The 27,875-nt window shown below is 35.1% G+C and overlaps 2 protein-coding genes across 3 annotated transcripts in view; one reads left to right on the top strand and one right to left on the bottom strand.

Annotated features, from left to right (window-relative positions):
• The window catches only part of GPR137C (G protein-coupled receptor 137C), a 52,568-nt gene extending 40,459 nt beyond the window's left edge, over window positions 1-12,109 (top strand). Inside the window, exons 4-7 of the mRNA XM_060167195.1 lie at window positions 9,088-9,237; window positions 10,472-10,597; window positions 10,767-10,885; window positions 11,932-12,109. Coding sequence (XP_060023178.1) covers window positions 9,088-9,237; window positions 10,472-10,597; window positions 10,767-10,885; window positions 11,932-12,109 — 573 coding nt within the window. The remainder of the gene's footprint in view (window positions 1-9,087; window positions 9,238-10,471; window positions 10,598-10,766; window positions 10,886-11,931) is intronic.
• A 10,993-nt stretch (window positions 12,110-23,102) lies between these two features.
• The window catches only part of ERO1A (endoplasmic reticulum oxidoreductase 1 alpha), a 44,506-nt gene continuing 39,733 nt past the window's right edge, over window positions 23,103-27,875 (bottom strand). For both annotated transcript variants that reach the window (XM_060142582.1, XM_060142590.1), the window contains 2 exons: window positions 27,718-27,851; window positions 23,103-26,240 (listed from right to left, as the gene is read on the bottom strand). In XM_060142582.1, coding sequence (XP_059998565.1) covers window positions 26,180-26,240; window positions 27,718-27,851 — 195 coding nt within the window. In that variant the 3' untranslated portion in view covers window positions 23,103-26,179. The remainder of the gene's footprint in view (window positions 26,241-27,717; window positions 27,852-27,875) is intronic.

Below are 27,875 nucleotides of genomic sequence, written 5' to 3'. Positions count from 1 at the left end.
TTTGTAACATCATGCATTGATCATTAGAAAAGAGTGGTCACAGATCTTCAAAATGTTGATACATTTCATTAGACAATAACCTAAATCACATTTGTTAATATCACCAGCAATCTCATTCGAAAAGTAAGTTTTGGGAAGCTGCCAGTCTTACAGTGGATACAAACGCTTACAAGTTTTCAAAAATTCTGATTTTCACTTGAAAGTTCATATTTCATCATTGGCCATAAATACTGTCAGATGTTTTCTTTGACATGACAGGCTCATTTCATTTATTTTTCAAAAAATATATGCCCATTAACCAAGTCTGAATAACCATTGTTTGTCTGCCATAGTTGTCTGTTAAGTAGACAATGGGATTTCATGAAAAAAGTGGTTAGTTCAGCTCACAAGTCAAGTAATCACATAAGTGCTTCTCCTCAAGAATGCTTCAGGATGCGGCAGAATTTCTTTAAGTGTGTGTCTTATTTCATCACACAGAATATTAAATAGACACATACTCTAGGGTCAATATTTAATAAATATTTTCACTGCTTCATCAATGATATTCTTTTTTTCTTTCTTTTTTTTTTTTTTTGTCTGCATTGGGTCTTCATTGCTGCGCGTGGGCTTTCTCTAGTTGCAGAGAGCAGGGGCTACTCTTTGTTGCAGTGCACAGGCTTCTCATTGCAGTGGCTTCTCTTGCTGCGGTGCACAGGATCTAGGTGCGCAGGCTTCAGTGGTTGCAGCACTCGGGCTCAGTAGTTGTGGCTCACGGGCTCTAGGGTGAGCGGGCTTCAGTAGTTGTGGCTCACAGGCCTAGTTGTTCCACAGCATGTGGGATCTTCCTGGAACAGGGATCAAACCCGTGTCCCCTGCATTGGCAGGTGGATTCTTAACCGCTGTACCACCAGGGAAGTCCCTTCATCAAGGAGATTCTTAAGTGAAGCTTTCTTTTTTAACTGGGAGTGCATAGTAGTGAAGAATACAATACAGTTTGGTGACACTGCATTGATTTGTGCTAAGACCGAAAGTTTTACCCACCATTGCTTTTGTACCATTAGTGAGATTATCAGTACAATTGGCCCAGGATAAACAATCAGAAGAATTTTCAACACTTTGAATATTTCAGTACTACTTGTGTTTCTTCTCAGGCATTGACATAAAAGAATGCCCTCTTGGATGATTAGTTGCTACTGAATGAATATAAACAAAATGCTGAATGAATTTTGAATATAAAAAAATTATGAATATAATTGATGAATATAAACAAAATTAGTCCTTCTATATCAGATTAATATATTTGTAAGGCAAAAATACAAGTCTATTGACAAGACATTAAATCACTATGTTTTCAGCTAAATCTTTGAATCAGTGAATTTCTATCTTGGAAAATGACAGTGCCATAATTTCTTTTATGGACTTTTCATCCAGCAGGCATTCAGCAATATTAACTGTACAAGGCTTCACTAGTCTCTCAGCTACTATGAGTGCTTCGCCAGCCAATGCAATATAGTAATTTAGCCTGTAAAATGCCTGAGTGACTTTTTAATTTCTAGTTTGGAAAGTAATAAAAACAATTTGTGGTGTTTAAAGTGCTCACCACACCTGCATTTAAAATTTCAATTCCTTGTGCTTGAAACTCTGAATGATTGGTCTCAAAATGATGCTGCAGCTTAACTTGGACATAATGTTCTGTCACAGCAGACACAATAAGGTAAATTATTAACGTTTATAAAACCTATTGAAAGTTAGTTTTCATTGCACTTCATTTGATAAAACAAAACAAGAAATCAGTTTCACCCAATTACTTTGATGTAGATTTCTTTCTTCATTGAACCAGAGAATTCTAACACTTTCATCTTTCTCAGCATCTTAGAGGTAAACAAAGAAGCTGTATGTAGAGAAAAATATTTTTTATTGTGACAAAATATACGTAACATAAAATTTACCATTTTAACCAGTTTTAAATGTACAGTTCAGTGGCATTAAGTACATTCACACTGTTGTGCAACCATCACCACTATCCATCTCCAGAACATCTTCATCCCATACTGAAACTTTGTACGAATGAAACAGTAAGTCCCCAATCCTCAGCCAATAATCCATTCTTAAATATGAAAAAAATTTTCATCTTAGAGTAAAATTATTAATTTCTAAAATAGTTTAATATTAAATTAAAATTTTTTAAGTGTTTGAAAAAAATTCTTAAATATTATAAAACAAATCTGTAAATTGTACGTATTCTTGTTGTGCTGCCATGTAGATACAAGGAAAATTTTAGGATTTCCAAATAACTACTTGTTTGGTAATAATGAGGTTTTATCAGATATAGCAGGTATAACCAAAGAAAACTAACAAGAACCCAGTAAAGGTACAGAGAACAAGCTGAGTTAATCTCTGAAAATGCATATATTTATACCCTAATTCTATTATATCAGGAACCTAGAAAACACAAGAACACACATGTACACAGAGTGTTGAAACCATCATATATCATAGAGCCACTGGGAAACTCTGCTGTATATACAAAAGAGAATGAGAATATAATAGGCAAATAACATCTTATTACTCTTTTTTTTAATCATTTTGATTTTGATCTTTAAGGTCCCTGGACCACACTTTAAGAACTGTTGCCCTAGAACAACCACTTAAGGCAAAAAGCAAAACAAAACAAAACAAAGAAATAGAAAAGTATAGTTAAAAGTTCAATGGATAAATTAAAATGGAGTTCTAAAAAATATTCAGTTAACCCACAAGAATGCAGAAAATGATGGATAGAGGAACAACAAATAAACAATGTCAACAACAAAGCACAAGAAGGGCAAACAGAAAGCAAATAGTAAAATGTAAGACCTAAATCTAAACATATCACTAATTTTATTAAATGTTAATGGAGTAAACACTCCTGTTAAAATGTAGAGACTGTCAAAATGAATTTCTAAAAAACCAAGGCCCATCTATACTCTGGCTTCCGGAATGCACTTTAAATAAATATAAAGACAGATAATAAGTTAAAAATAATTAGATGGAAACTAATATACTATTCATTCAGTAAGTATTAGAAGGCACTTTAATATCAGATAAAAGAGACTTCAAAACAAAGGGTATTACCAGATATAAAAAGGTAAGCAAAGGATAGTACCAAATATAAAGAGGTACATTTCATCAGAAAGACATAAAAATCATAAATGTGTACATGAAGCCAAATTGTAGGAATAAAGAGGGGAAAAAAGACTTACCAAATAGTAAGAAAAAAAGGGGGAAAAATCTCTACAATCATAGATGGAGATTTTAATGCCCCATACTCAGAAGTTGATAAAAGAAAAAATCAGTAGACATAGAAAATCTGAACAACACTATCAACACCTCTGAGCTAACTGACTCCCAATAACTGGAGAATATACATTCCTTTCAGTTGATCATGGAAGTGGTCATCAAAATAAACCATACAGTGGACCATAAGACAGGTATCAATCAAAGAATGAAAAGGACTGGAATCAAAGAATGTAGTCTGGCCACAATGCAATTAAGTATCAATAACAACATGATATCTTCTTAAAAATCCAAATATTTAGAAATTATGCAACATAATTACAAATAACCCATGGGAAAAAGAAGAAATCACAAGGGAAATTAGAAAATATTTCAAACTGAAGAATAGTGAAAAACAATATACCAATATTTGTGGGATGCAGCTAAAATAATGCTTGAAGAGAAAAATACAGCTTTAAATGCTATATTAGAAAAGGAGAAAGATATAAAATCAGTGACCTAAGGTTTCACCTTAGAAAAAGCTGGGGGAAACTATGAAAAAGTTTTTTGTTTTTTGTTTTTAAGTAAGCCCAAAGTAAGTAGAAGAACTGAAATAATAAAGGTAAAAATAGAGATCAGTGAAACAGAAAATAAACTATAGAGAAATTAAAGCCAAAAGTTAATTCTTCTAATAGGTCAACAAATTTGATGTACCAAAAAAGGCAGAGTGAAAATACGAATTGCCAATACCATGAATAAAAGAGGGACAATCACAATAGATCTTATAGACATTAAAAGAAAAATGAGGGAATATTATGAGCAAATCCTTGTGGATAAATTTGACAACTTAGATGAAATGGACAAATTAAAAAAAAATACAACATAACAAAATTAATTAAAGATAAAATACCAAATATAAATAGCCCCATATTTATTAAAGAAATTGAATTTGTTATCAGAAATTTCTCCCAAAACTCCAAACCTAGATGGTTTCACTGGTTAATTTTATCAAATATTTAAAGAAGAAATAGCACCAATAGTAAACAAACTCTTTTGAAAATAGAGGAGAAAGGAACACTTCCTAACATGTTTTATGAGAACAGCATTACTCTGATACCAAAACTTGACAAAGACATTATTAAACAAATAAAAATTAGGGGCTTCTCTGGTGGCGCAGTGGTTGGGAGTCCGCCTGCCGATGCAGGGACACAGGTTCGTGCCCCGGTCAGGGAAGATGCCACATGCCGCGGAGCGGCTGGGCCCGTGAGCCATGGCCACTGAGCCTGCGCGTCCGGAGACTGTGCTCGGCAGTGGGAGAGGCCACAGCAGTGAGAGGCCTGCGTACCGCAAAAAAAAAAAAATTAAAAATAGATAAATAAATAAAAATTATACACTAGTACCTCTTATACTTAGAGATACAGAATCTAAACAACATATAAAAAGGATAATACATCATGACTAAAAAGAGTTTATCCCAGGAATGCAACATTGGTTTAACATTTGAGAATCAGTCACTGTAATTCACTACATTGAGAGAACAAAGGAGAAAAACCAAATAATCATTTGAATAGATGTAGAAAAAACATTTGACAGAATTCAACACCGTGAATTTTAAATTCATGATTTAAAATAACATTAAAAATTTAATAACATGAATAAAATTCATGATTTAAAAATAACAACAATGAAATGTTCAGCCAATAGGGAATAGAAGGAATGTTCCTCAATCTGATAAAGGAGGTCTGTAAAAAACCTGCAATCAGTGTCATACTTAAAGTATTGAATGTTTTGCCCCTAAGGTTGGGAACAAAGCAAGGATGCCCACTCTCACCATTTCTATTCAATATTCTAATAAAACAAAAACAAAAAGGTATGAAATTGGAAATTAAGAAGTAAAACTGTGTCTAATTGCAGATAACATGATTGTTTATGTAAAGCATCCTAAGGAATCTACTAAACAGCTACTAGCAAATTCTCAGAAAATTACATTGTATTTTCATATATACCAGGAGCAATCAGTTAGAAAATGAAATTCAAAAAGCAATTCTATAACATTAATAGCATAAAAAAACAAAATACTTAGGAATAAATTTTGCAAAAAACAAGCAATACCTCTATACTAAAAACTATAAAATAATACTGAGAGAAATTAAAAAGACATAAATCAATGAAGACCATTGTTCATGGATTGGAAGATGCAGTATTTTTAAGATAGCAATTCTCCCCAAAATGATCTATAGATTCAATGCAATCCCAATCATAATACTACCTTGAGGTTTTAAAAAATAGAAATTGACAAGTTTATTCTAAAATTTATATGGAAATAAAAAGGACCCAAAATACTTAAAAAGTAGCACTTTCCAATAGAACTTTCTGCGATGATGAAAATATTCTATATCTGCACTATTCAGTATGTGACTACTGAGCACTCGAAAGAGGGCTAGTCCGAAAGAAACCGATCTTTTAATTTAATTTAGTTTAAATGTAAATATGTAAGTACTCACATGTGGCTAATGGCTATTATATTGAACAGTGCAGAAGGTAACTCTGAAAAAGAAGAGGACTTAGACTACATGACTTTGAAACTTAGTATAAAGCTACAGTAATTAAGACAGTGTGTTACTGGCATAAAACAGATCAATGAAACAGAATAGAGAGCCTGGAAACAATCCACACTTATATAGTCTTTGATTTTTGACAAAGAAGCTAAAGCAATTCAAAGGGAAAGGAAGTCTTTTTAGCTAGTAGTGCTGGAAGAACTGGTTATCCACATGAAATAAAATGAAACTTTAGTTCCATCTCATATTATACACACACACACAAATTCAAAATGGATCGCAAACTTAAATATAACTGAAAAAATTCTAAAGCTTTTAAAACCAAACACAGGAGACTCTCTTTACAATTTGGGTATAGGCAAAGGTCTCTTAGGCAGGTCATTGAAAGTAATCACAAGAGAATAAATTCATAAACTAGACTTAATTAAAATTTAAAATTTCCCATCAAAAGACAAGACTAAGAAAATGCAAAGGCAAGCCACAGACTTCAAGAAAATATTTGCAATACATACATCTGATAAGGAACTCATTTCCAGCATACATAGAGACCACCTACAACTCAATAATTTTCAAAAAGACAACCCAATTTAAAAATGGTCAAAGATATGAACAGACTTTTCACAAAGAAGATATACAAATGGCCAATAAGCACAATATAATTAGTCACCCGGGGAAATGCAAATTAAAACCAAAATATCCACCAGCATGGCTAAAATGAAAAAGATTGACAACCCCAAATGTTGTCTAGGAATTGGAACAACTGGAACTCCCATACTCTGTTGGAAGTACATCCATTTTGGAAAAAGATCTGGCAGTTTCTTATACAGCTGAACTTATACCTACCATATCACCCAGCAATTCCACTGTTAGATATTTACGTAAAAGAAGTGAAAGCAGCGTATGTCCAGAAAAAGATTTGAATAAGAACGTTCAGAAACAGTCCATCAACAGAAAAAATGGATAAACAAATTCTCACGTAAACAAACTCATGTAATTATACAGTGGAATTAGTGTGGCTAACTGTCCTGGTTTGCCTGGAACTGAGAAGTTTTGGGGGACGTGGGACTTTCAGTCTAAAACTAGGAAACTTTTTTTTTAATAGGAAACTTATGAGCAAACCAGGAATTGGTCACCCTAATAGTCCACCTCAGCAATACAAACACCTAACTACTGGTACATCCAACAACATGGGTGAATCTCAAAACATTATGCTAAGTGAATGATACCTACACAAGGAGTTCATATCCTGTGATTCCATTTATGTGAAGTTCTAGAGTAGGCAGAACTAAGTTGTGGTAAAAGACAAAAGCAGGAGAGTATTTGCGCTGGGGAGTTGGTTGATGGGGAAGGGATGTGAGGGAATGTTCGGGAGTGATGGTAATGTTCTCTATTTGTATACACATTTGTCAAAACTCAATGAATGGTAAGTTGAGGTTTCTGCATATCTGCATCTAAAAATACCTGTAAACAAATACTGAACTCTAGTCAATGATATGCATGCTGGAGTGAGGTCTAACTCTTCTTTACTTGTCAAGTGTGGAATTTCTAAAAATGTGGTATGTAGATGTCAGAGGTGGAGGAAGGGAGAATCATTCCTTGAGGATTGCTCCTGAGTGGAATTGTTTGTCATGACTTTTCAGTTTAGGAAGATTTTCTTTAACTTTTCGAGAGCACTTTCCAGGTGGCTGAATCCTTATCTTTTGTTTTATAATCCTGTATTTTGTGAGAAGGATCTTATTTTGTTTTCTAAATCGGTGGGCTTCTTTCTCTATGTATGTAATTTGACTGCAATTTTATTAATTGCTTTGATATTATTCTTTGCTCTTTTCTCATACTTTTGTAGTTTTTATAGTATTTACAAGTATAAGCAGAGTATCTCCATATTATAAGATGTATTTTTAGCAGTCACTTTATATCTCAAAGCAGTGACTGTAAATTTACTTATGGTTATATTAAAGGACAGTAACGCTTACAGCATTCTAACTTTTCTTGCTACCTAACTTTTCTTTAATAATATAGTACTTTTAAAATGGAAACTGGATTGCTTTTAGATCAGCTTTTTATTAACAACATTTTTGGGGGGATTCACAAAAATAAAAATGTACATTGTAGAAAATTTTAGCCTTGATTAAAAAATTTAATCTTGCTAGAATTTTATTTATTTTCACACATCCTTTTTGCTATGGTAGTAGGTCAGCTCAGAGAAGGTACTCTTTTGCTATTTCAACATCTTTCAAGATATATTTCATCTTTTGGTTTGCTTTCTTCTCATATACCTCTAAAATGTGTTGTTCTTGTAAGGAAATCAGCTATAATAATGGTTCTCAATCCTACCAAACCCAGTGACCCCTTCTAATAACATTTTAATAACCTATTTCTATCTGAAATTAATAGATTGTTTAACATAACTACACACACAACTTCAAATGTTCAGTGCAATTGCCCTAACTGTAATATAAAGAGGAAATAAAAGGAAAGTAATTAATAAATATTTCAGTATGTAAATTTGGGGCGATGTAGTAGTCAGATGCTTGTATCTATACATAGAAATTGTGACTGAGACAGCTATAAATGCACACTGTTACAGGTGTGTTGCTTTGGTGCTTTACATACCACAAGCAGTATTGTTGTCAGTTTCATGCCTTTCTGAAATAGTTGACCATTCTTGATAAAGTTCTGAACAAGAAACGAAGGACAAATTTCCCTCAATTTACAGTATTTGGGGAAATGGTGAAAGGCTTAGTAATAAAATATTTTGGATTTGAAAGTGCATTTGGGTGCCTGCATCATTTTGTCATCAACATAACAGCATCAACAGAGGAATAACATCAACTAACAGAATCTAGTAGAACAAAGCAAATAGCACAGCAGTTGTATTTCTATTTTAATTTTTCATCTTACTGGAAATTAAGTGTGTCAAATGGACTAATGCTTTTATTTCCCATTCTTTTCTCATTAGGACAAAACTACCTCTCTGATTAACATCAATTAAAGCTCAGATCTTTTGCCAAGTTGTTTATTCCTATACTACTTAAGGTAACCTTGGCAGAAAAAAATCTTCCTCCAGCTGCCACTGGGCAAGTTGGCAAAGAACTTATTTGTATTAACAGGGTAGTTTAAACGCAAGTGGTTCTAAAAATAGGAATTGTAAAGCAAGATAATCAAGAGTTTATTTCAACTGGTGCTCACTCAGTGTTTTCTAGGAGTGCATTGCAAGAGGTGACTATATTGTATATGGATGAATGGCCTGTCATGACAAATGTGCGTGGTTTCATGATGATGATTTTTTTTCTTTTAGGGTATGTCTCTGTGCCAGACTGTTGTCGTAGGCTCTGTAGTCATTCTTCTCTACTCTTCAAGAGCATGTTATAATTTGGTGGTGATCACCATATCTCAGGATACATTAGAAAGTCCATTTAATTATGGCTGGGATAATCTTTCAGATAAGGTAAGTACCTAGCATGTATTGCCAATCTAAGTGTATGATAATGAAGTTAGCCTGACTAGGAGAACGTTTTAAGTGTTTGACTTACAAACACTTTTATGGAATCTCTAGCTACTATCAGTAATCATACTTAAAAGTTCTATGTTTAAAAATCCTCATTTATATGTGGCACTTGAAATCATTCTTCAGAGAGAACTTCTCTCAAAGTAATATTTTCTTTTCTTTTTGTTAATAATACTAACAGTGCCTTAAATCTATTGGTCATAAACCTATTTTACTAGTTTTTAAAGGATAGTATTTAAATATCTCTAGATAAATTGGTTGCCTGTCATTAGCTAGTGAATATGGTTATATATTTAATTTGTTAGGATGAAATTAATTCTCTCTTACCCAAGAGCTACATATAGCCTAGATATTTGGTTCAGTTTTAGATGTATGACTTATGAAAATCTGGCATTATCAGTCTTGATAATGGGAGAGCATTCGTAGTTCCTTGGATGTCCAGGTGTTTTCTGTAGTGATTCCTGGTGTCCTAGCTATGCATATTTGACTTCCCAGCATTCTCCATCCTTTACCTAGAAGTACATTTTGACATGGGTACATGTCATATCTTTATTTATATTAATTTAACTTTGTACTGAATTTAAGGCATTGTGGGATACTATTTTATCTGAATTTCAGTTACCTTTCTAAGAAGGAGTTTTCACGTGTGGTTCCATGTAGCAGATTCCCTTCACTCCTTTTCCCATTTCTCTCTTCCCACATCTATTAGAATAGAAACAAATCCAACATGGAGTTTAAGCCCAAAAGCATGTTTTTAAGTAGCAACAGAGCTGAGCGACTTGCATGTTACATTTCTCTACAGGTATAACTCAGGGTAAGTGTAATTATTTTGCCTTTGGAGCAGCTGGAACCAGTAGTCTCTTTTATAACTCTCCTTAGACTATGGGGCCTAAACTGTCTACCCCATTACCCATGTATTTAAAATATTTTCATAAATTGATGTATTGAAAAAGTTAGTACCTCTTTATTCTACTTAATAGCAAAGCATTTTTATGACCTTTAAAGGGTAAATATCACTACATGAGAAACCATAAAATATTGAAATTAATTTAGAGTTTTATGTGCTTGTAAGTTGATGTTTTAACTTACGCTACCTGAAGCAAGTTGATTGTGGAGGGTGATTTCTTACACATAAAACAGATCTTAAAATTGCTCTGCCATATTCTATTTACAGGCTCATGTAAAAGACATAAGTGGAGAAGAGTATACAGTATTTGGAATGGTCCTCTTTCTGTGGGAACATGTGCCAGCATGGTCGGTGGTACTGTTTTTCCGGGCACAGAGATTAAACCAGAACTTGGTATGATGTCATAATATTACCTAATGTTTGTTCTCCTTATTTTAAAAAATAATGGAACATTTATATTGATTGTCTATTTTTGGCAAAGACTAAAAAGCATTATAGATCCAGGCCTCCTTTCCTATTTGAAAAGTAAATCTTCTTATGCTATCTAATACTTTGTTCACAGGCACCTGCTGGCATGATAAATAGTCACAGTTACAGTTCCAGAGCATACTTCTTTGACAATCCAAGACGATATGATAGTGATGATGACTTGCCAAGACTGGGAAGTTCAAGAGAAGGAAGGTAGATGTACTGAATTAGTACTGACATAGATTCAAGAGAACAAATCTAAGCTTTAACCCAAATATGAAAAGGGTGATTTGCTGATATATGTCAATAAATAAGATCATTTAACATTGGAGCTTAGAATAGTAGATGTTAAACCCATGATGGGACCTGTACTATAAAGAATTATCATCTGATTCTAAGCCCATATATTACCTTTATTTGAGAAATGCCTTTGGGGGTAAAATGGTACCATTTCATTGCAGGATTCCTTGTTAGTTCAGAGCTGATGGGGGTTGGTGAGCAGGGAAGAAATACTATTATAGTGATTTTATATGTTTCCATATCTAGTCTGCTGTTCAAAATCCACAGAGAAACCCTAGATAAACTCTTGCAAAGCTTAGTGCCATAGAAAATCTTCATGTGCCCTACTTGTTCCAAAATCTTTGCAAGTCCATACCATTAGCTATGTGGCAGTGCAAAGAGAAAGCCTTAATGCACACCTTAATGCTTTGAGTTTGATGTAAAAGTTTGATGTAAAGCCTTAATGCTTTGAGTTTGATGTAGCATTTTCTATAATCCTTACTTCATCTGGACAAGTTACTTAACCTCAGTTTTTTTAGTCTGTTTTCATCTGTTAGATAGGGATTATAATAGAACCTATCTGATAGGATGGTTGTAAAGATTAAATGAGTGTGTGTGTGTGTAAACATACTGTACATATGTATGTATATTCACATATATATACACACACACAAACATGTCTTAGAATAGAACCTACTACATAATAAGCACTATATTGTTATTATTATTATCTGATAATCAAGTTCTACTAGTTTTGAGTGGTATTAATTCATTATTTTCTAATATGTGATATAGAATCAAGGATATTAGATAAAAGTCATTGCATTTTGTAGAGAACCATTATGTTATTTAGCAAAGAACATATTTCAATATATTCGATACTAACTGTATTATAAAATTCATTGAAAACTAAAAATGCCAACATGACTTATTACATCCTGATCACAGTCCTTTGGCTTTTTTGCCCTTTTTTGTTGCAGTTTATCAAATTCACAAGGTTTGGGCTGGTATGGCACCATGACTGGGTGTGGCAGCAACAGTTACACAGTCTCTCCCCACCTGAATGGACCTATGACAGATACTGCTCCTTTGCTCTTTACTTGTAGTAATTTAGATATGAACAATCACCATAGCTTATATGTAACACCACAAAACTGATGGCATTACCAAGTCGTGATTCTTCAATCGTTTTCCATGAATGTGTATATCCTGTGTGTTTAAATTACATCTACATAAACATTCCATTATCTGTTGCAACCGAAAACAAAGCCTCGAAATGTGGCCGTGTCCAGTGGGGGACACGGCTGTCACTTTTGACCTCGTCCTGGTAAAGTGAAGTGCAGTGGAAAGTTTGGAGCGGGAGAAAAGAGGGATTAGATCTTAAGGCACTTGATGGCCTCCAAGCATCCTGACTTTGGAACGTCAAATGCATAGTTGCATATTTGCACTTTTATCTTTGTCCTGAAAGAGTACACTGCAGTCCCCAAAGTCCTACCCAGTGTTCACATTGGGATATTATGTTGTACACCGAATTAGGAGGCAATTTCCCTACAAAAATCAAAGCCTGTATATTCAGCAGTGTACTCCATGTGGAATTCTTAACCCAATAAAGTTTATAGTGTGAACAGTGCACAGAATGAAGGCATACAAATGTACCATTCTTTTAAAAGATCTACTAAAAAGTATGTAATCGCTGAAGATAGTTCTTTTAAGCATGATTGTACAGTACCAACTGAAATTATTCAAATTATCATTTTAAACAAATGACAGTAGTAATCCTTTACAGTGAGGACCAGCAGTGTTCTTTGGAAAGCCACAGTCATTTCTTCAAGAGGAAAGTATACCAGTCAAAATTATGTGGCTACTTTGAGTAGATTTGGTCAAGTAATTATTTTGTATGATTAAGATATATGTAGTAGTTTAAGCATGATTCTTCAAGAAAGCAATAGTAATTTTTGCATAGGGAGATTTCGGTAGACACTTCTTGGGACTAAACAAGTTTACAGATGCATTTAAGAACTATTCATAAAATGTATAATTCTGAGTTAAAACATGAATACATTTTCAAAGGCATTCAATTTAGCTGAAACAAAATATAGGTAATCTTACTTATTCCTACTGAATCAGGATTATCCTCAGGTAAATTAAATCATGATACGTTATTGCAGTGAACTCAAGTGCAATACTTTGTAAGACATGTAATTCCTCCTTTAGTTTTCACATTTTTATATCTTGTATATGGGAAAAGCCAAATTAAATTTAATTCAAATTAATTCCAGCAGTAGACTAAATGAACAACTTATGTAAATGTACTAACTAGGTAAGTATAAAACCAGTGGTTCACAATATTGGAATACTTTTAGAATTACATTAAAACTGTCTTGGATGTCCTACCTTGGATCTAAAAAATAATACATGGTAGGCTAAGGTAATAGAGAATTTTAAAATGCACTTTCTACCAGTGTCTATATGGAAAGAAGTAGATGCTGAATACCTCAAGATGCCAAGGTAATGGGCACACTGGGAAGTTGTCACAACATGCTTAAAGATGACTAACTATATACACAATTGTTTGCTGATCTATTTCTTCAGAACTGGAACTAATACAACTATCCTTTTCTGTCTTTACTTTGATTGGAAAGTTATGTTTTATTTCTACTCTTACATAAAATACCTTTCAACTTTTTGATTAATTGATTCAGTAACTTCATAAAAGTATAACAATAAGTGAAACCCCAAGAAAAAAATGAAATTTATAATGCTTTTGATCTTTTGGAAGGCTGGTACACAGCCAAAGAAATTTCATCTTTTTATCATACAAAATGATTCTGAATTCAGTTAAAAGCATAAACTTATAAATGTTACTTTGGGTTTATTTATAATAAATTCTCTCAATGCAACCAAATTATTTAAAAATTTATAGTATAGAAGTTAACCTTGGTAGTAACAGAACAACATAACATGCACTTACCTGAGTATATTTTGATTGCGACTTCAGTTATTGGGTTTCTTTTCAGAATGCCAACTATTTATTTTCCTAATAATGTTAGATATCTAATTATGTAGAACTATCTGAGAAGATCTGTGTTGCCTTTGTTAGTCCTCGGGGTTCAAAGTGATAAAGTAAATTTTTTCTAGTAAAGCTTCCCTAGACTTCCCTAGATAATGCTCCTATTTGACCAGATAAGCAAAGGTAACTTTTTAAAAATATTTCAGATAAAATAACTTCGTTCTTTCAGCTGCATTAGTTGATTCTTCCAAATCTGAGATTTGTAAATTTCTTACCCCTGACCAGGGTACCTGAATTCTTGCATTTGTCTCCTTATACACATCTCCCACAATATATCACCAAAGACAAAAAAGATAAACTTCTGGCCCAGTTTTTGCTTAAAAATTCCAAAGCACTAGGAGCACTTTAAGTCTGGTCTCGAAAGAAGGAGTTGTTTTAAAATCAAAGGGCTATCGATTCCCTGTTCATCCTGCACTGAAGCACATGATGACAATTTCAAACCTTCTTTTTGGTTCCTTAATTAGAACAGAGAATTTCATTGCTTAAGTGTGTAATTTTACAGTGGTTAGCAGTACTTGTTTTTATCGTTTCATTTGGGTGGTCATTAATTTTGAAATTCTTGCCACTCATTATAGCTGGTAGTAGTTTTATGAAAAATGTAATTTATAGCTAAAGTGGCTTTTTTATGCATAGCTGCCTTTTTTATTGTTTAATGGTGTTTCTCAGCTATATAATCAGTTTCAAACTGGTTCTAAAAGTATAGCTGTGGCCAATGAATGTATTTATTTGTTGTTTCACTAAATTGTAACAAAACACTACTGTTAAAAATAAAAGTGTTTGTGCTTTTATCTGGAGGTCTGGTTTTCTTAATCTCTCTTAACAGACTACACCGATTGAGTTTCTATCACGTAAGGATAAGAAGCCTAGTGCTACCATAGAAAAGAGAAAAATACCTGGAGTTACAAATGACCGTTTGCTCTCAGTGAGCTTATAATTACAGATCTTCCTTGGCTTATCGTAAGTGAAAATGCATCTAATACACCTGGCCTACTGGACATCACAGCTTAACCTAGGCTACCTTAAACATGCTCAGAACACTTACATTAAACTACAGTTGGGCAAAACATCTAACACAAAGCCTATTTTATAAGAGTGTTGAATATCTTGTATAATTTATTGAATATGTACTGAAAGTAAAAAAACAAAATGGTCCTATGGGTCCAGAATGGTTGTGTTTGGTGTGTTTACCCTTCTGATCGCATGGCTGCCTGGGGGCTGCAGTGCTACCACTGCCCCAGGTCACCAGAGGGGATCATACTGCCTACTGCTAGCCTGGGAAAAACAAAATTCAAAAGTGGAAGTACAGTTTCTGCTGAACGTGTGTCACTTTTGCACCATTGTAAAGTTGAAAAATCTTAAGTTGAGCTATCATTAAGTGTATAACTGTATGTACTTCACATCTAGAGGTGGTATACACTAATCAGTGTTATACACGAATTTGATATGAAATGCCATAATTTAAAATACCAATACGCTATTAGATAGTACATGTTTATTCACACATTAAGCTGAGAAAAATTCTTGCCTGAAATAACTTACAACAGCTCTCACCTTCTCCTTAGATTCTTCTTTTTTTCACATATTTATTGTAGTATAATTGTTTCACGATGGTGTGTTAGTTTCTGCTTTATAACAAAGTGAATCAGTTATACATATACATATGTTCCCATATCTCTTCCCTCTTGCGTCTCCCTCCCTCCCACCCTTCCTATCCCACCCCTCTAGGTGGTCACAAAGCACTGAGCTGATCTCCCTGTGCTATGCGGCTGCTTCCCACTAGCTAGCTATTTTACATTTGGTAGTATATATAAGTCCATGCCACTCTCTCACTTTGTCCCAGCTTACCCTTCCCACTTCCTGTGTCCTCAAGTCCATTCTCTATGTCTGTGTCTTTATTCCAGTCCTGCCTCTAGGTTTTTCATGACCAGTTTTTTTGTTTGTTTTTTTTAGATTCCATATATATGTGTTAGCATACAGTATTTGTTTTTCTCTTTCGACCTATTTCACTCTGTATCACAGACTTTAGGTCCATCCCCCTCACTACAAATAACTCAATTTCATTTCTTTTTATGGCTGAGTAATATTCCATTATATATATGTGCCACATCTTCTTTATCCATTCATCTGTCATTGAACACTTAGGTTGCTTCCATGTCCTGGCTATTGTAAATAGAGCTGCAATGAACATTGTGGTACCTGACTCTTTTTGAATTATGGTTTTCTCATGGGATATGCCCAGTAGTGGGATTGCTGGGTTGTATAGTAGTTCCCTTTTTAGTTTTTTAAGGAACCTCCATACTGTTCTCCACAGTGGCTGTATCAATTTACATTCCCACCAACAGTGCAAAAGGATTCCCTTTTCTCCACACCCTCTCCAACATTTATTGTTCGTAGATTTTTTGATGATGGCCATTCTGACTGATGTGAGGTGATACCTCATTGTAGTTTTGATTTGCATTTCTCTAATGATTAGTGATGTTGAGCATTATTTCATGTGTTTTTTGACAATCTATATATCTTCTTTGGAGAAATGTCTATTTAGGTCTTCTGCTCATTTTTGGATTGGGTTGTTTGTTGTTTTGATATTGAGTTGCATGAGCTGCTTGTAAATTTGGGGGGTTAATCCTTTGTCAGTTCCTTCATTTGTACATATTTTCTCCCATTATGAGGGTTGTCTTTTCGTCTTGTTTATGGTTTCCTTTGCTGTGCAAAAGCTTTGAAGTTTCATTAGGTCCCATTTGTTTATTTTTGTTTTTATTTCCATTTCTCTAGGAGGTGGATCAAAAAGGATCTTGCTGTGATTTATGTCATAGTGTGTTCTGCCTATGTTTTCCTCTAAGAGTTTGATAGTGTCTGGCCTTACATTTAGGTCTTTAATCCATTTTGAGTTTACTTTTGTGTATGGTGTTAGGGAGTGTTCTAATTTCATTCTTTTACATGTAGCTGTCCAGTTTTTCCAACACCACTTATTGAAGAGGCTGTCTTTTCTCCATTGTATATTCTTGCCTCCTTTATCAAAGATAAGGTGATCATATGTGCATGGGTTTATCTCTGGGCTTTCTATCCTGTTCCGTTGATCTATCTTTCTGTTTTTGTTCCAGTACTATACTGTCTTGATTACTGTAGCTTTGTAGTAGAGTCTGAAGTCAGGGAGCCTGATTACTCCAGCTCCATTTTTCTTTCTCAAGATTGCTTTGGCTATTCGGGGTCTTTTGTGTTTCCATACAAATTGTGAAATTTTTTGTTCTAGTTCTGTGAAAAATGCCAGTGGTAGTTTGATAGGGATTGCATTGAATCTGTAGATTGCTTTGGGTAGTAGAGTCATTTTCACAATATCTTCCAATCCAAGAACATGGTATATCTCTCCACCTGTTTGTATCATCTTTAACTTCTTTCACCCGTGTCTTATAGTTTTCTGCCTACAGGTCTTTTGTCTCCTTAGTTAGGTTTATTCCTAGGTATTTTATTCTTTTTGTTGCAATGTAAATGGGAGTGTTTCCTTAATTTCTCCTTCAGATTTTTCATCATTAGTGTATAGGAATGCAAGAGATTTCTGTGCATTAATTTTGTATCCTGCTACTTTACCAATTCGTTGATTAGCTCTAGTAGTTTTCTGGTAGCATCTTTAGGATTCTCTATGTACAGTATCATGTCATCTGCAAACAGTGACAGCTTTACTTCTTCTTTTCCGATTTGTATTCCTTTTATTTCTTTTTCTTCTCTGATTGCTGTGTCTAAAACTTCCAAAACAATGTTGAATAATAGTGGTAAGAGTGGACAGCCTGGTCTTGTTCCTGATCTTACTGTAAATGGTTTCAGTTTTTCACCCTTGAGAAAGATGTTGGCTGTGGGTTTTTCATATATATGGCCTTTATTATGTTGAGGTAAGTTCCCTCTATGCCTACTTTCTGGAGGGTTTCTATCATAAATGGGTGTTGAATTTTGTCAAAAGCTTTTTCTGCATCTATTGAGATGATCATATGGTTTTTCTCCTTCAATTTGTTAATGTGGTTTATCACATTGATTGATTTGCGTATATTGAAGAATACTTGCATTCCTGGATAATCCCCACTTGATCATGGTGTATGATCCTTTTAATGTGCTGTTGGATTCTGTTTGCTAGTACTTTGTTGAGGATTTTTGCGTCTATGTTCATCAGTAATATTGGCCTGTAGTTTTCATTTTGAGGACTTCTTTGTCTGGTTTTGGTATCAGGGTGATGGTGGCCTCATAGAATGAGTTTGGGAGTGTTCCTCCCTCTGCTATATTTTGGAAGAGTTTGAGAAGGATCGGTGTTAGCTCTTCTCTAAATGTTTGATAGAATTCGCCTGTGAAGCCATCTGGTCCTGGGCTTTTGTTTGTTGGAAGATTTTTAATCACAGTTTCAATTTCAGTGCTTGTGATTGGTCTGTTTATATTTACTGTTTCTTCCTGGTTCAGTCTCAGAAGGTTGTGTTTTTCTAAGAATTTGTCCATTTCTTCCAGGTGGTCCATTTTATTGGCATATAGTTGCTTGTAGTAATCTCTCATGATCCTTTGTATTTCTGCAGTATCAGTTATTACTTCTCCTTTTTCATTTCTAATTCTATTGATTTGAGTCTTCTCCCTTTTTTTCTTCATGAGTCTGGCTAATGGTTTATCAATTTTGTTTATCTTCTCAAAGAACCAGCTTTTAGTTTTATTGATTTTTGCCATTGTTTCCTTCATTTCTTTTTCATTTATTTCTGATCTGATCTTTATGATTTCTTTCCTTCTGCTAACTTTGTGGGTTTTTTGTTCTTCTTTCTCTAATTGCTTTAGGTGTAAGTTTAAGTTGTTTATTTGAGATGTTTCTTGTTTCTTGAGGTAGGATTATATTGCTATAAACTTCCCTCTTAGAACTGCTTTTGCTGTATCCCATAGGTCGTCATATTTTCATTGTCATTTGTTTCTAGGTATTTTTTGATTTCCTCTTTGATTTCTTCAGTGATCTCTTGGTTATTTAGTAGTGTATTGTTCAGCCTCCATGTGTTTGTATTTTTTACAGATTTTTTCCTGTAATTGATATCTAGTCTCATAGCATTTTGGTCGGAAAAGATACTTGATATGATTTCAATTTTCTTAAATTTACCAAGGCTTGATTTGTGACCCAAGGTATGATCTATCCTGGAGAATGTTCCATGAGCACTTGAGAAGAAAGTGTATTCTGTTGTTTTTGGGTGGAAGGTCCTATAAATATCAATTAAGTCCATCTTGTTTAATGTATCATTTAAAGCTTGTGTTTCCTTATTTATTTTCATTTTGGATGATATGTCCATTGGTGAAAGTGGGCTGTTAAAGTCCCCTAGTATGATTGTGTTACTGTCGCTTTCCCCTTTTATGGCTGTTAGCATTTGCCTTATGTATCGAGGTGCTCCTGTGTTGGGTGCATAAATATTTACAATTGTTATATCTTCTTCTTGAATTGATCCCTTGATCATTATGTAGTGCCCTTCTTTGTTTCTTCTAATAATCTTTATTTTAAAGTCTATTTTGTCTTATATGAGAATTGCTACTCCTGCTTTCTTTTGATTTCCATTTGCATGGAATATCTTTTTCCGTCCCTTCACTTTCAGTCTGTATGTGTCCCTAGGTCTGAAGTGGGTCTCTTGTAAAGCATATATACGGGACTTGTTTTTGTATCCATTCAGCCAGTGTATGTCTTTTGGTTGGAGCATTTAATCCATTTACACTTAAGGTAATTATCGATATGTATGTTCCTATTACCATTTTCTTAATTGTTTTGGGTTTGTTATTGTAGGTGTTTTCCTTCTCTTGTGTTTCCTGCCTAGAGAAGTTCCTTTAGCATTTGTTGTAAAGCTGGTTTGGTGGTGCTGAATTCTCTTAGCTTTTGCTCGTCTGTAAAGGTTTTAATTTCTCCATCAAATCTGAATGAGATCCTTGCTGGGTAGAGTAATCATGGTTGTAGGTTTTTCCCTTTCATCACTTTAAATATGTCCTGCCACTACGTTCTGGCTTGCAGAGTTTCTGCTGAAAGATCAGCTGTTAACCTTATGGGGATTCCCTTGTATGTTATTTGTTGTTTTTTCCCTTGCCGCTTTTAGTGTTTTTTCTTTTTGTTTAATTTTTGATAGTTTGCTTAATATGTGTCTTGGCATGTTTCTCCTTGGATTTATCCTGTATGAGGCTCTCTATGCTTCCTGGAGTAGTTGACTATTTCCTTTTTCCATATTAGGGAAGTTTTCAACTATAATCTCTTCAGTATTTTCTCAGTCCCTTTTTTTTCTTCCTCTTTTGGGACCCCTGTAATTCGAATGTTGGTGCGTTTAATGTTGTCCCAGAGGTCTCTGAGACTGTCCTCAGTTCTTTTCATTCTTTTTTCTTTATTCTGGGCTGCAGTAGTTATTCCCACTATTTTATCTTCCAGGTCACTTATCCGTTCTTCTGCCTCATTTATTCTGCTGTTGATCCCTTCTAGAGAATTTTTAATTTCATTTTTGTGTTGTTCATCACTGTTTGTTTGCTCTTTAGTTCTTCTAGGTCCTTGTTAAACGTTTCTTGTATTTTCTCCATTGTGTTTCCAAGATTTTGGATCATCTTTACTATCATTGCTCTGAATTCTTTTTCAGGTAGACTGCCTATTTCCTTTTCATTTGTTTGGTCTGGAGGGTTTTTACCTTGCTCCTTCATCTGCTGTGTGTTTCTTTGTCTTCTCATTTTGCTTAACATACTGTATTTGGGGTCTCTTTTTCACAGGCTACAGGTTCGTAGTTGCTGTTGTTTTTGGTGTCTGCCCCCATTGCCTAAGATTGGTTCAGTGAGTTGTGTAGGCTTCCTGATGGAAGGGACTAGTGCCTGTGTTCTGGTCGATGAGGCTGGATTTTGTCTTTCTGGTGGGCAGGACCATGTCCAGTGGTGTGGTTTGGGATGTCTGTTGACTTATTATGATTTTAGGCAGCCTCTCTGCTAATGGGTGGGGTTATGTTCCTGTCTTGCTAGTTGTTTGGCACAGGGTGTCCAGCACTGTAGCTTGGTGGTTGTTGAGTGGAGCTGGGTCTTGGTGTTGAGATGGAGATCTCTGGGAGAGCTTTTGCCGTTTGATATTACATGGAGCTGGGAGGTCTCTGGTGGTCCAGTGTCCTGAACTCGGCTCTCCCTTCTCAGAGGCACACGCCTGACACCCGGCCAGAGCACCAAGACCCTGTCAGTCCCAGGAAGAAAAAAGGAAGAAAAAAAGAATGAAAAAAAGAAAATAAAGCTATTAAAATAAAAAACATTAAAAATAAAATAAATTTAAAAGTAGTCAAAAAAGAGGAAAAAAGAAAAGAGAGAAAGAAAGAAGAGAGCAACCAAACAAAAAAACAATTCCACCAGTGATAACAAGCGCTAAAATGTATACTAAAAAAAAAAAAGGACAGAGAGAACCCTAGGACAAATGGTAAAAGTAAAGCTATACAGACAAAATCACTAAAAGAAACATACAGATTCACAACAAGAGAAAAAGTAAATATATATATATATGTGTGTGTATATATATATATTAAAATAAAGAGCAAGAGAACAACCAAATTAATAAACAAATCTACCAATGATAATAAACTCTAAATACTAAGGTAAACATAAAACCAGAACAAATTAGATGCAGAAGGCAAACCCCAAGACTACAGTTGCTCCCAAAGTCCACCGCCTCAATTTTGGGATGATTCGTTGTCTATTCAGGTATTCCACAGATGCAGGGTACATCAAGTTGATTGTGGAGATTTAATCTGCTGCTCCTGAGGCTGCTGGGAGAGATTTCCCTTTCTCTTCTTTGTTCGCAGAGCTCCTGGGCTTCAGCCTTGGATTTGGCCCCATCTCTGTGTGTAGGTCGCCTGAGGGCATCTGTTCCCCGCTCAGACAGGACGGGGTTACAGCAGCTGCTGATTCGGGGGCTCTGGCTCACTCAGGCCCGGGGGGGAGGGAGGGGTACGGATGTGGGGCGAGCCTGCGGCGGCAGAGGCCAGCGGGACGTTGCCCCAGCCTGAGGCGCGCCGTGTGTTCCCTCGGGGAAATTGTCCCTGGATCCCGGGACCCTGGCAGTGGCAGGCTGCACAGGCTCCCGGGAGGCGTGGATAGTGACCTGTGCTTGCACACAGGCTTATTGGTGGCTGCCGCAGCAGCCTTAGTGTCTCATGCCCATGTCTGGGGTCTGTGCTGATAGCTGCAGCTCGCGCCACACCCAGAGACAATGGTCTCTTGCCTCTTCAGCAGCACCAGACTTTTTCCTGGACTCCCTCCCAGCTAGCCGTGGCGCACTAGCCCCTTCAGGCTGTGTTCACACAGCCAACCCCAGTCCTCTCCCTGGGATCTGACCTCCGAAGCCCGAGCCTCAGCTCCCAGCCCCTGCCCGCCCCGGCGGGTGAGCAGACAAGCCTCTCGGGCTGGTGAATGCTGGTCGGCACCGATCCTCTGTGCGGGAATCTCTCCACTTTGCCCTCCGCACCCCTGTTGCTGTGCTCTCCTCCATGACTCCGAAGCCCCCCGGCCCCGTCTCCACCCGCAAAGGGGCTTCCTAGTGTGTGGAAACCTCTCCTCCTTCACAGCTCCCTCTTAGGTGCAGGTCCCGTCCCTATTCTTTTGTCTCTGTTTTTTCTTTTTTCTTTTGCCCTACCCAGGTACTTGGGGAGTTTCTTGCCTTTTGGGAGGTCTGAGGTCTTCTGCCAGCATTCGGTAGGTGTTCTGTAGGAGTTGTTCCACGTGTAGATGTATTTCTGATGTATTTGTGGGGAGGAAGGTGATCTCCACATCTCACTCCTCCACCATCTTGAAGGTCTCTCTCCCCCTTAGATTCTTAAACAGGTATAAATTTATCTAGCCCACAATTCTGGGCAGCTCTTTGATTATTCAAGAAATTCTTCAGTGATGTTTTCCCCTGAAAGAAGAGTTCTTACCATTTTTTCCATAATAGGCCCCTTACATAACTTGCCAAAACCACACAAAAGTTTGAATACAGTTTGAAAAGTTTTATTGACCCCCCCCTAAAATCCACAGACCCTTGGGCATCTACTGACTCTTACTGTAAAGAATATTTGGAGTGAAGATATGACCATTAACATAATGAAGTTGTAACTTTAAAAGCAATTTATTCAACAGACATTTATTAAGCGTTCATATGCCAAAAACTATGCTATGGAGATGCAGAAAAGGATAAAGTTCCTTTTCCTGCCCTTAAGGAGCTCACATTCTAGTAAAGGAGACTTTATAAAACAAAAACAATACAGTACAATAAGTGACACAATAGAGGTAGGTTGTAATTACAGTGATGACACAAAAGAGGAAGTTAGATGATCCTCCTTGGATGGAACAAGGGCAGTTTCACAGAGGTGTTGCTTTATGCTGGGCCTGCAAGGATACACAGAAATTTTCCAGGTGGGGAAGGATGGCTAGGGCACTTGACAGAAAGAATAGCAGGTACCAAGGTGTGGAGGCCTGACTATGCTGCATCTGAAGAACTGTGTGTTTTTAGCAGAACATGGGGTCAGGGGAGCAGAAAGACCCATATCAGAGAAGCTTGTACACCAAGGAAAGGGGTTTGGCTTCCTCCTAAAGCCTCATGAAATCTCTGAGGTGTGTTAAGCAGGGAGTAACATTGTTTGAGTGCTTCTAGAAAGCCCACTTTGGTAGCATTGTGGGATGAAAGAAAGGAGAAAGGAAACAGGCTTGGGACAAGGAGAAAGGTTCATATTTAGGGAAGAGCAGTGAAAATGGAAAGACAGTGGTATATCAGAAACATGGAGATAAAATCCTTAGAGATTAGACATCGGCTGGACAGGGGAGAAGTGGAGGAGAGAAGTGAGCCTAGAGAATTTAGATCATGATGGTTCTAAAATTAACCAAAGGAAGAAACACAGGCATAAGAGTGGGTTTGGGGGAGAATGACTTTTTAAGACACGCACAGGTGTCTATGGGACGACCAATTGAAGATGTGTAGAAGGCAGATGGACTGAGAAGTCTGGGGTAAAGATAAGGATTTAGAGATCATTTAATGGGAAGGACTCAAGAGTGAGAAGTGGTGGTGGTGAAGAGAGCAGGAATGAAAGCCTGAGGTATAACTTAATAAATGAAAGAGGCACCCAGGAGTGAGTGAAATATAAGGAATCCAGGGGAAAAAAGCCTTTTAAAGGAGGGGCTATCAACAGTGTCTAATGCAGAAGAAAAGGTCAAGTAAGAAATGGCTTGTGAACGAAACCATGGATTTAGAATTGGGATTTTAGACTTCAGAGTACAATATTGTTAAGAACTACTGAGCCAAAAGCCAAATTTCATTTAAGGAGCAAGTGGAGGGTGACAAAGTGAAGATAGGAATATTCTCAAAAAGATTAGCTGTTTAAGCAAAAAAGGGCAGGGACATAAGATGAGAGTTAGAGAAGTATACAGGTGAAACAACCATTTAAACCGATCTACCGTATTTTCAGAGTACTACAAATGTCCTTAGAGTTTTATATTTGGCGCTCACTTCATAGTCCTTTGAGTCTCCAAGAATAATGGCTTAATAGTAGGTTAGTATCTTTCTTCTCCTGCCCTATTCAAATGAGGGGGAAAAGGAAAATAGGACATATATTGTGAAATTTAGTTCTGTGATTATTAATTTAAATATACTGACTACATTTTCATACATTCATTCAACGAATATTTACTGGACACCTACTATGTGTTTGACACTGTACCAGGCCTTACGGACATAGAGAAGAAAAAGTATACAGTAGTATAAAGTGGCATTTCTAAGCCATTATATAACTAAACCCTGCTTTATTAATAATGTTACATCTCAACATGATATACCTGCCAAGACATACAGAGAGGGCCCATGACTTTGAGGTATACAGTTTCTTTTTTCCCTACAATTACCATGTGGTATAAATTCCTAAACCCCTTCATATATTTTTATCACTGAAGGCCTTTTCTTAATGAAAACCACTAAAAATTACAGTTTAGTTTTCATGAGAAAAAAGAAATGAACATCATGTACAAAAACCAAAAATTATATGCCTTATGACTATACAGATCGAGCATTAAAAGGGTAACAAAACTCAAAAAGAATTTTAGATTGGAACTCAAAATGATTCCTGATTCTAAGGCTTATAGTATTATATAGCTCCAGATATTTTTTCCTGAAAAAAATCATTAAAAAATTATTCACACTGAAGTGTTCATGGTTCAAAGGGCACAATGCCTGTAACTGACTTTCAAATGATTGAGGAAAAATAGTATACGTGTGTATGTATACAGAGAGAGCATGAGAGATAAAGCAAATATGAACAATTAAGGAATCTGGTAAAAGAGTTCTTTGTACTATCCTGGAAACATTTCTGTAATTTGAAATTATATAAAAATAAAAAGTTTCCCCAAAATTTTATTCAGAATTAGGGAAAGTATTATGAGAATAAATATATAAATCTATTCAACTTTTCACACTGTTTAGAAATCCCCTATGCCTTTGAGTTATCATTGTATCTTTCTACACACCAAAATAAGCCAATCAAAATAGCAATATAATTCTAAAACTGATTTGTTTCATACCAATGTATTGTAGGGTTGCCAGATAAAACACAGGACTCCCAGTTAAATTTGAATTTTAAAGGAGGAATAATTTTTTGGTATAAGTTTGTCCCAAATATTGCATGGAACATACTTGTATTAAAAAACTATTTGTTGTTTATCTGAAATTTAAATTTAACTAGGCATTCTGTATTTTTATTTACTAAATCTGGTCACCCTAAATGTTGAAAAATTTTAGGCTGTTAATAATGGGTCATCAGGGGCCTGCTTAGCATTTTCCTATAAATGCTTGTCACATTGGCCATAGTTTTATTTATATTACATCTTCTTACACAAAATTATTAAAACATCATTTACTTAGGGTTACCATATATGAATTTGATAATCTTGATTTTACTTAATATTAAACTTTAAAAGTTGTACCACATTATCAAAGTTTTACTTTTACTCACAATAATATTATACATAGACTTAACACAATTTTAAAAATTGTTTACTTAAAACAATATAATTCCCTTTTACAAAAGCAGCTTTATATAAAATGTTTGGCTTAAGACTGTCATTGCTATTAATGCCTTTGAACGAAATTCCATTCTTTGGCCTCCGTTGTCCAAAAACAGGCACATTTCAACTTGTTTTCTTTAATGAATATTTTGTAACAAGTTCCTGAAGTTTTCTAATTCTTTCACACTCGTTGAAATTCTGTAACCAAAAAAAATTTCACTTAGAAACTATTTTAGATAATTTTTCTTTATAAGTTATTCACTTTCCATTTTCAGAACACAGAAAAACATTTAAGTAGTTTATTTCAGTGAATGTAAAGGTGCATAAACCATTTAATCTATTTTGATGCACTTCAGTTCTTTTTTTCTTAACATCTTTACCGGAGTATAATTGCTTTACAATGGTGTGTTAGTTTCCACTTTATAACAAAGTGAATCAGCTATACATATACATATATGCCCATACCTTCTCCCTCTTGCATCTCCTTCCCACTCTCCCTATCCCACCCCTCTAGGTGGTCACAAAGCACCCAGCTGATCTCCCTGTGCTATGTGGCTGCTTCCCACTAGCTATCTATTTTACATTTGGTGATGCCAAATGTAAAATAGATAGCTTCAGTTCTTAATTTGACATGTCAAAACTAAGATAATATTGCCCAGAAGTTAGTTATTTTTAATTATTCATAACTTAGTATTAAAGTTTCAAAATGCAAAATTATAAACTATTTAAGTATTAAAATATTAGGATATTTTAAGAATTCAGAAGTATATTCATATGCTTAGTATTTAAAGTACATAGGTATAAAGTATATAAGCAGTAAAATATGTATTTTAAATATGCATAAGTATATGAACACTTAAACTAATCAATATACCATATTTAGTAAATATACAAAGAATCAAAGCCTTTGGACTATAAAGAGTGAGAACAGTAATTGTGTGATCAAACTGTTTTCACTAACTTTTATAAAAAAGCAAAGTTTGTTATTTTAAGTGTACTTTAGCTCTGTTCTCCACCATGAAAAAAGTTGCAAAGTACTCAAATATAACTGTCAAGCTTCTGTATACTAGAGAATAATTCTGAAGGTCAATTACATCAAACCCAAAATATTAGTCATAATTTTTTTAAGTGAAGTAATGTAGTCCTTAGAAAATGTTATTTTAATAAATCTCTGCATTCCTTAGATATAATAGGCTAGAAGAAATGTATCTATACTTAAATTTTATAAGGTAAGTTCCTTATTTCAAGCTTATTTTCTAATCATTTTGATGCAAATTATTTTTAAAAGAACTATTAACCTTTTTACACAATGGTGAGTTCACATGGAAATTTTATGTGTACACCTATATTACACAACATGATTTTTCCAGGACCTTCAAAAAAACATTTGGGCAGCACAAATACTTTTAAATAACATAGAAAAAATATACAGTTTCAGCAAGATGAATATTGAAGTCCACTCAGTAAATTAATCATGATTATAAAAGTCAACAGATGAAAATAAAGAATATTATTTAATGATTGTGTGTATCTACAAAGTTATTTCATAAGATCGCAGAATTCTGTAGTGAGATAATTTCACTAAAAAGCGTGTTTCTTACCCAGTTTTATCTGAAAGTATACATGTTGCATTAGACTTACTTGGCTAGCAGAAACAATTTTGGTAGAAACTAACCTTCCAAATGCATTAAATAATGATACTATTTCTTGTCTGGTTAGATGGAATTCATAACTGGGCCCACTTTCTGGCATATTTGCAATAAGTTTCTCAGAAAACAAGATCTTCAGAGCAGTGCCCAAACCCTGAGTCTATAATAAAAACAAGAAAAAAAG

The sequence above is a fragment of the Lagenorhynchus albirostris genome, chromosome 1, assembly GCF_949774975.1.
Source record: "Lagenorhynchus albirostris chromosome 1, mLagAlb1.1, whole genome shotgun sequence".
Classification (NCBI taxonomy): domain Eukaryota; kingdom Metazoa; phylum Chordata; class Mammalia; order Artiodactyla; family Delphinidae; genus Lagenorhynchus; species Lagenorhynchus albirostris.
The sequence above is the reverse complement of the archived record's forward strand: the minus strand, read 5'-3'. Positions and strand labels throughout refer to the sequence as shown.